The following is a 9,054-nucleotide window of genomic DNA, read 5'->3' on the forward strand; positions in this document are numbered from 1 at the left end:
ATTGCCTTTTCCTCAACGTGGTACGCAAAGGGAGGTCACAGAAAAAAATTGTTTACGGATGAAAATTTTTTTACAATTGATTAACATTTTAACAAACAAAATTACCGTATTTATGCTCAGATACATGATCTTATTTGGTTATACCTAGTTGTGCCATAAATACTGAAAAAAAACTTCCTCAGAGCTTTGAGCATAAATACGGCCATTTTGTTTGTTAAAATGTTAATCAATTGTAAAAAAAATCTCATCCGTAAACAAATTTTTTCTGTGACCTCCCTTTGCGTACCACTTTAGTAGTTGTTTCGATTTTACCACCCTATAATTTTTTTAATTATCAGTTAAGAAATGCCTCATACGTCTCTTATGCGCTGCAAGTCCTAAGTCATCTTTTAAAAGACGCGATATGGTTCTAGGTCTTCATCTCCCGAGAAAAAAACTTTTGCTTTCAGACATTATTTCTTTGAATTCTTTCCCTTACTCCACTCCACAAACACTTCATGGATGGCTAGTTCTTTTTCTGTCACAGAGGTCTCATTGAACCTATTAATAGCCCGGTAGACAAACATCTTACCAAGCGTATGGAGAGTTTTCAAATTGCATTTTCTTTTCTGCAACGCTTCAACGGAGGGAAGTCAAATGCCGTTTATAATATCGTCTCTAGAGACGAATCATGGATTTATTCATACGAACCTGAAAGAAAACATCAGTCAGAAGTTTAGGTCTTCGAAGACGAGGTCTAACCAACGAAAGTGGTTCGCTCCCGCAGCGTGTCAACGAAAATGGTCACTACGTTTGTCTCGAGAAAGGGGCATGTTGCTACAATTCCTTTACAGGATCGCAGAACGGTTACCGCTGAGTAAGAGATATATCACGGTTTGTTTGCCAGTAATGATAGCCGAACTCCGAAAAAATAACCCGAAACGTCGCATCATCTTACATCACGAAAATGCGAGCTCCCATACGGCTCGGAATACAAATGATTTTTTGAAGCAGGAAAACGTTGAGCTGATGAGCCATCCTCCGTACAGTCCTGACCAAAGCCCAAACTATTTCTTTACATTCGCTAGAATGAAAGAATTATTAAGCGGTCAACGGTTTGAAGACCCCGAAGCAGCTGTGGAAGCGTACAAATCAGCCATTTTGTCAATGTCAACTTCAGATTGAAATTACTGTTTTAATGATTGGTTTGCACGAATGGAAAATTGCATTAAGTTGAACGGAGAATACTTCGAAAAACAATAAAATACAATTTACCTATACCGTGCATGTGATTTTTCTTATTCCCGATCATTTCAGTGTGCCCCTCGTATAACGGTATTTATGGCCAGACTAAGTGTAGGGAGTTATCATATGTAGTAATTAATCGAAACATTTTTCCCTAAGTAGTAAGTAGTTTTTATAATCGCCAACTTCAGTAGTTAGTTGTATTTCATTAAGAAGATGTCAATAAGTCTACAAATCTCTTTTGTGTAACCACTTTATTATAACCCAGCGCCTTTTTTCGAATCTTCAAGGGACACTACCGCTTTAACTTTACATAAATCCATGACGACAGGTGTTAACGCGGCAGTTACGATACACGGACTGAAGAAATCAAGATTGACTGTGTAATGTTGGGACTAGATCCTGTGATCCGAGATCACGATCAAAGCGTAGCGAACACGATCTCGGATTACAGTTGAAGTATCTTTTTAGATTGACGGAATTTGGTTGTTTAAAGCAGAGTACACTGCGCCAATTTTTTTTTTAAAGATGGTAAAATGATATATGGCGGTGTGATTTCGAATGGATATAGTAATTAAATCCAAAGAGAATTTAAACACTTCGTTCCAGCCTGGCGCAACTCTCTAATAAACTCGAATATGTATGGCATTTCACTAAAAATAATCGCGGCCAACGCTGTCTCGCTCTAACATATATTCGACTATTTTGTTTGTTTTGGTTGGAGTATCATGTGACATGTCATTCATTCAAAATGAAAGTGACTGTTAACAATTATTGTTACGAATTTTCGTTTTCTTTTACTTTATTTCATATATATAATATAATAAATATATAAGTTAATATAAATAATGTCTAAGTTTAAGGTTCTCTTTTGTTAATTTTAATATGGACCTAAGCAAAGTCTTCCTAGTTTTAAGCTAATGGATACGTTTTAGTTATCAAAAGAAAAAAATCCATTAACATACTTAATATTTTTTTAATAGTTTTGTTTTGCGTTGTAGTTTCGGTTTAGACAGTCTTTGGTATTCGTATGTCAGATGTTGCAATAAAGTCGTAGGCGTGGGTCCTGAATCTAAATTATAACAGAATACATATCAACAGAAGTTAGTTAACCCTAATTTTTTGACTTTAAATATTTTTTTTCACATCATAACCACAATATAATATAATAAAAAGGATTTTAAAGGTTAATAAACTCATAAACTATTTTAGGTTCAACAAACTTATTATTCAAAAATATAGGTACCATAAAAATGAAATAAATAAAAATAAATTTAATATTTATTTAACATAAAATATCGACAATCGATTAAAAAAGTGTCAAACACTACAGATAGATATAATATTATAATTTTTACTCTAGATGAATTAAATCAATACACTCACTTTTAATCACGTTAAGTAATATTTATTAGCTTATTATTTGTTCATAAGTACTTACCTTTCTTTATCCAAAAATAATTTAGCCGTGAAAATTCTCTTCCCATCTGACTAGCCAGATTTTAATCCACATATTTTACAAAAAATTTATTACATGAAAGTCTTACGCATATATTATATAAATAATTAAGCACATCACCCTGAATAATACACGAATATATATTATTAGTTAATTATCGATCAAAATTATGGATTGATTCCAACCCTATATATTTATTTTATCGGCAGCTCTTATATTACGTCATTAGTTTATTATGTTGGTATCAAGATTTAGTAGTGGCACTCCCGTCTCGTGAATCTAGTGTTTAAATTCTCTTTGCTTCATTCATATAATCTTAGTTTTCGACTGTTGGTCAACAAGAAGACTTCTTTTCTTACGAGAATTATAAAAATCTTGTTGATTTATTCAAATGTGGGGTTCTATCATTAAAATAAATACTCCTTTTTATTCTAAGCTTAAACAAATAACTAAGATACAAACAAGTTGTATTCATTATGTACAAGGGCAAGAACCAGAGCCTAAGATTAGAGAGTACTTTTATTACATAGATCATCAAGGTATGGTATGTGAAATATACATAACAGCTTTATACGCTGAACCATTTATTTAATAGTATTGTGGTCACGGTTATATTATTTTTTCCCTTACACAATTTCAGCTATTTTTAGATGATTCTAAAATGAAAAATTTCACCTCATGCTTTAAGGACAAAAAGTTTTTAGAATTTTTTTTCAAGAGAATAAAAACAAATAATACTGGTAGATACCAAAATGATTTTCCATTCATTTCATTGTGTGGCCGTGAAAGAAATTTTATTAGGTGTGATGATATACCTATTGTATACACCCATATTATTACAAAGAATTCAAATGATTTTTTGACTTATGGATATGTAGGTGACTCTTTAACATATCAATTTAGTCCAGAGAAAATATATATGCTACCAGCAACAGGAAGAGTATACCATCCGGCAGATGAAAAATATGGAGGAATTGGATTAATAAGATCAAAGTTAGCTATTGAATTAAGCAAACACTTTACTTTTGCTGGTGGAGAACATGATTCACCCACTCATTTCAGATGGAAAGGTTTAGAATATGAACTCGATCAAACTTGGTTTAATAATATGTTAAACAGGCACAATTTGAAGATAAACAAAAGTTAAACGGCAGAATATTTATTTAATATCTTGTAACAATGATGTATCATTACATATTACATACTATATATAATACTCTGAAATTTATGTTTCACATAAACAAAATTGTTGAATGTATGCACAAATTCAGAAATTATGTTGTTATTCTATTTATTTACCATAAAATATATTTCTGTGTTTTGTTGTCAACCTTGTCTCCTGTTTCTTTGAAACATTACAATAAATTTACATTATAATATTCATGTTACTCCTTAAAAAAAATTAAATGTTGATTTTCGAGTAAACAAGTCATACTCTCTCGCAAATTGAACTACTTATTTATAATTTGTACATGACATTGTAACCTTGTAGAAGTAGTAGGTATAAATAAAATAATATGTGTAACAACTTTAATCACAGACATCAATATTTATATTAATGGTTTTGGACATTTTCCTAATAATATAAAAACAATGTTTGAATAAGGCTGTGTTTAACTTAACAACATTTATATTTATCCTTGAGATTACCATCTACTTTACTGTGGCGCTAAGCGAACTATAAACAAATTCTATATCACTTAGATTTTTTTAATATGACCACTATTTGAAGTTGAAAGGTGCTGTCACTGAGAAACATATTTGTGCTTAGCATTACAATATATAAGTACAGTAACTATAATAATATTTCATATCTCCTAATGGGCCATTGACAAGACAATTCAATAAACCAGGCCAATGCATTGGATTGTCCCAAGCCAATTCAATGAAATAGAACGAATTCGAACAGGAATGCCTTCAGGAGTCTTTGTAACAATAAAGGGTTCTGATGAGAGCTTTCTCATCAGAACCGAACAGAAGCTCAGAGGGCATTGTAGAGGGCTCGGAATTTACCTGTGAGACTGAATCAGAAATGAGATCTGTATGAGAACCAAAGTATAGTAAAAAGTATATATAAACATAGCCATGATTGCAAAACTGAAGTGGCAGTGGGGAGGGCACATAGTTTTATTGACAGATGTCTGTTGGGGCAGTAAAGTCCTTGAATGGTGACTGTGTACCGGAAGACGCAGTGTTGGCAGACCTCCCACCTCCACCACCAAGATGGACCAATGTACTGGTTCAACATTGCTGGAATACATTGAATGAGAGTAGTGCAGGGCCGATCTGAGATCTTTGGGGGTGGCTTTTATGCAGCAGTAGATATTCCGGCAGATATGATGAAACAGTTCTGACAATAGTACCCCTAACAGAATAAATAAATAGTTGATTAATACTACATGTGTTTGGTCTTTCACCCTCTTACAAATTACATCACATACTTCAGAGAAGAAAATTGACATAGCCGGCATTTGAAACTCTGTTGTTGTTAAAACCAGAAGCTGCATCCACAAATTAGATATGTGATAGTCAATTCCAAAATTGTTTCAGTGGTTTAGGCGTGAAAGTGTAACAAACAATCTTACATTCACATTTATAATATTAGTAGGGATATCAAAACAAATCACTCGACTCATCTAGGTCAAAAATATGACACTTAAGAATGTTAAAATGTAAACTAATAAATAACAACAGGAGTTGTTCACACAGTAAATAAATAAAGGCATTATGGGAGCATTTTAATAATGAGTATAAAAATATATTAAATTATGTGTATATATATTTATACTTTAATCATTTTTACATGCTGTAGAAGCAAGTTCTGTGATTTTCCCCAAAGAAAAGTTATAAAAACAATATTTATCTTATTCTAACATATCATTTTTGTACCTTAAAGTAATAAATATATGAAACATGTTATATATTTTCTACCTTTGAAAAAGGATCACAGGACCCAGGTTGCACCCAAGAAATGCCATGGGAGCTTTCATCATTATCCTTATGTCGCAACATAGCATTTTTAGCTGTGTCATGTACCATTGAATCATATGGTTTAAATGTGATATAATGTTTGTCTTCAGTTGGTGGGTCATCGTACAGATGTTCCAGACTTGATGCAACACATTCTTTTACTTTTTCCACAAATGCTTTTCTGTTTGTTTTAAATCTAAAAAAAATGATAATACCATATACCAGGTGTATCTATTTTATGAATTATATAGAAAAAAAAATAGAATTTGAACTAACAAATTGAATACTTCACTATTAGCTGGTACTTTCAAATTCATATTATAGAAAATCCAATGTAAGTATTTCAATATTTGCCAGATATGGTTTTGTTTTCTATCCCAATGTGAAAACACTTCACTTAAACGTAATATACCAGTGTTTACATCAACAGCAGGATGATATAGTTGTGATGTAAAGGTGAGCACCTAAAATAAAACCACTTATTACTTTATTTGTTATTCAGGTAAGCTGTCATTACTACTCATGGAGAGGTTTTATGGGGTCTCAGGAACTTAATAGCTACATAAGCTTTCCAGTTTCCAGTCTATCAGTATGTGACAATGTACTAAATAATCTGCAACTACTGAACATCAACATGGCTGAATACTAACAGAACCATCTCAACATGTGCAAAATTATAATGGAGAAAACTTCTCCGAGTGGTTTTAGATAAAAATAAAATGGTAAAAAAATAAATTGAAAGTGAAATCTACCATGAATGACAAACAACATCCTTGTAATAGAGTTGTTAGAAAGAATGCATGATTAAAAACTCAAAACTTACTGGAACTTTATCATCGGGAAAATTATCTGGCAACTGTAATGTAAATCTAAACACACCTCCAGCATACAAGCCAGAGCGCACAAATATCACCCCATACCACACTAAAAACATAAAAAAATATAATAACATATAATTAAATTTAAAGCATTCATTTTTATGAGGTTTTACAGTTTACTCACACAGAGAATTTTCATATGATGGTATGGTATATATTCCTTGAAGATTTTCTGTTTGTAACATTCGACTAAAAATAATTAGTATAAATTTAGTTGTGAAAAAGAAACATTAATTGCGCTAACAGAATTAGTGTTTAATTTTAAATACAATGGAGTAATGGGACTTAAACTAGGTAGGTCCATCATTAGAAACACAAAATATGAAATCTGTAGAAACAAAATATGTTTAATCGAATAATTAACTTACTATTCAGCCATTATTATATACTCTTGTTGAAATACTGAGACTATTTCTTTCATATTTGTGCAATGGTTTTTAATAGTTACTGGGTAGTTACAAATACAATTATTGCAATGTATGCAAGACAGTTTATTTATAATAACTTTCGTATGTAACTATGTTACATCAAACAGTTCAATGAACAACAAAAAATAATGTATATGTTCGGTAACGTTACGTATAATAAAAAAATTCAATATAATTTACAAAATAAAGTAAACCAAATACCAATACAATTTCTTACTTTTTTTTTTGGATTTTATGACCTGGTAACTAAGACCTATAAGTCAAACAATTTCTTACAAATGGGTTTCTTCCAAAGAGAATATAATCCACAGAACACTAATTGTACTCTAACGATATATAATCTCTAGTCACTACGGTCTCTTCACTGGAAAACAAAGAAGATGTAAATACTACCTCTGGAAAAGTGGAAACTGACACTTTCTAGTATAAGTCAAGTACTCTGTGACTGACACTTATATAAATATATTTGTTTCTATGTACTATTTCTCTATATATTTGTTAGTATGTACTAACTTTCTATAATTATTTTAATTTAATTTGCTCTGTGCTTCCTCGGGGCATAAAAAGAATAGGGAGGTCTTAGGCCCAAGGGTGTCGTAAGAGGAGACTTACGGCATTTACAGGTGGCAGTATCAAAAACTCGCGTATTTATGCCGTGAAGCAAAAATGTGTAAGCAGCATTATTGGGCGCCGTAGCTAGTGAAATAACTAGTCAAATGGGACTTAACATCTTATATTGAAGGTGTCGAGCGCAATTATTATCAATCATCGATGACAATGTAATAGTTTAAATAGCCTGTATTACTTTTACTAGTTTGGTCACGTTCTGAATTGTATTGTTATTTGCTGTTATTTTTGTTGTTGTTTATTCTGTTAAATACACACGCACTCACACACACACTCACGTACACATATACACACATGCACAAACACACACATATTCTATTGTTGAGAACTTTTTTTCTAGCACGTGATTAACTTTGTACAGAAGTAATATTATTTTACTATTAATTATAGTGTGTGGAGATTTTAATATAAACCTGCTTGAACCTTCGGCCAATTGTACTAGCCTTAAAAAATTATTTCAAAGTTTTAATTTGTTCAATGTATTTTGGGAACCTACTAGAATCACTTCTACAACAGCAACCTGTTTACATAATATTTTTACAAATGTTACTATTACTAGTAAACTCATAATTAATAATCTTCAGTCCGACCATAGTGGGCAACTTATAAAAAAATACAAGATTGGACAATGTCAGACCAAAAAAGGCAACGATTATACCAGTTACGGGTAGCCGTCTTGAGAGGTTTAGAAATAATTTGGTAAATACGATACCATTTTTACACTGTGGTGAAACTGCTAATTTTCACTATAACTTAGTCGTCAATTCCTTTTGTGAGGAATTTGACAGGATTTGCAGGAGTATGCATTTTTCTTGAAGGTCCCTAAGTCGTATCTGTTCGGGAAGAGCGCTGCTGGTAGTTGATTCCACAAAGTGGCTGTGCAAGGCAAGAAATTTCGAACAAAACGCGCGGTTGTGGAATGCCAGACGTGTTCGTGATGCGGATGGTACTTTGCACGTAATGTCCGGTGGTGGAATTCGGCCGCTGGAATCAACCCGAACAGCATGCTAAAGAATCAAGCCGATCGGAGGTGACTTGATTATCGAAGATTCGAGTCGCTCTTCGTTGTATGCGGTCAAATGGAAGAAGCTGGTACTGGGGAGCACCCGCCCAGAGGTGAGAACAGTACTCCATGTGAGGCTGAATTTGCGCCTTATAAAGTGGCAGGCGGTGGCTTTTAGTGAAGTACTGTCTCGCCTTACTGAGTACTTACACCAAGACCTGGGTCTAGATTGTGATTATTTTATACCGATAAAAATGACTGTACAATATTGTATATTTTTATTGAAAAGAGCGCAAAAAAAGAATGCTGGGAGAGTTTCTTGCGCCGCTTCTTCTCTCTCAGAGCGCCATTTGTTTCCGAAGCGGTAGTAGTATCTAGTATATTAGAAATTACATCAAAAAGAATTCTAAAGGAATAAATTTTGAGAAAATAAATGCCTTTTTATGCCTTTTAATTAAAGCTATA

At 32.6% G+C, this 9,054-nt stretch overlaps 2 protein-coding genes across 4 annotated transcripts; one reads left to right on the plus strand and one right to left on the minus strand.

Annotated features, from left to right (window-relative positions):
• Nucleotides 1-2,989: 2,989 nt before the first annotated feature.
• On the plus strand, nucleotides 2,990-4,288 carry LOC126972866 (UPF0598 protein CG30010). Of its 2 annotated transcripts, none has more exons than XM_050819971.1 (2): nucleotides 2,990-3,227; nucleotides 3,324-4,288. In XM_050819971.1, the coding sequence occupies exons 1-2, from the start codon at nucleotides 3,075-3,077 to the stop codon at nucleotides 3,828-3,830; spliced, it is 660 nt and encodes a 219-aa protein (XP_050675928.1). In that variant the 5' UTR covers nucleotides 2,990-3,074; the 3' UTR covers nucleotides 3,831-4,288. The 2 variants fall into 2 exon arrangements, 1 of the variants encoding a protein (XP_050675928.1); XR_007731199.1 differs by having other exon boundaries at nucleotides 3,077-3,222; nucleotides 3,324-3,473.
• LOC126972867 (protein crossbronx homolog) lies at nucleotides 3,827-7,232 on the minus strand. Of its 2 annotated transcripts, none has more exons than XM_050819973.1 (5): nucleotides 7,177-7,232; nucleotides 6,656-6,720; nucleotides 6,477-6,577; nucleotides 5,930-6,117; nucleotides 3,827-5,849 (listed from the first exon to the last, which is right to left on the minus strand). In XM_050819973.1, exons 2-5 carry the CDS (start codon nucleotides 6,714-6,716, stop codon nucleotides 5,600-5,602), a joined length of 600 nt encoding a protein of 199 aa, XP_050675930.1. In that variant the 5' UTR covers nucleotides 6,717-6,720; nucleotides 7,177-7,232; the 3' UTR covers nucleotides 3,827-5,599. The 2 variants fall into 2 exon arrangements, with proteins under 2 accessions (XP_050675930.1, XP_050675929.1); XM_050819972.1 differs by lacking the exon at nucleotides 7,177-7,232 and adding an exon at nucleotides 6,900-7,170.
• Nucleotides 7,233-9,054: the final 1,822 nt, after the last annotated feature.

This window comes from Leptidea sinapis, chromosome 27 (assembly GCF_905404315.1).
Source record: "Leptidea sinapis chromosome 27, ilLepSina1.1, whole genome shotgun sequence".
NCBI lineage: Eukaryota > Metazoa > Arthropoda > Insecta > Lepidoptera > Pieridae > Leptidea > Leptidea sinapis.

Coding starts and splice junctions, on each gene's coding strand:
- LOC126972866 (XM_050819971.1), top strand. CDS start 3,075: ATGTGGGGTTCTATCATTAAAATAAATACTCCTTTTTATTCTAAGCTT. Junction 3,228..3,323: donor ACATAGATCATCAAGGTATG/GTATGTGAAATA, acceptor ACACAATTTCAG/CTATTTTTAGATGATTCTAA.
- LOC126972867 (XM_050819972.1), bottom strand. CDS start 6,952: ATGAAAGAAATAGTCTCAGTATTTCAACAAGAGTATATAATAATGGCT. Junction 6,721..6,899: donor TATATAATAATGGCTGAATA/GTAAGTTAATTA, acceptor AATTATTTTTAG/TCGAATGTTACAAACAGAAA. Junction 6,578..6,655: donor ATCATATGAAAATTCTCTGT/GTGAGTAAACTG, acceptor TTATGTTTTTAG/TGTGGTATGGGGTGATATTT.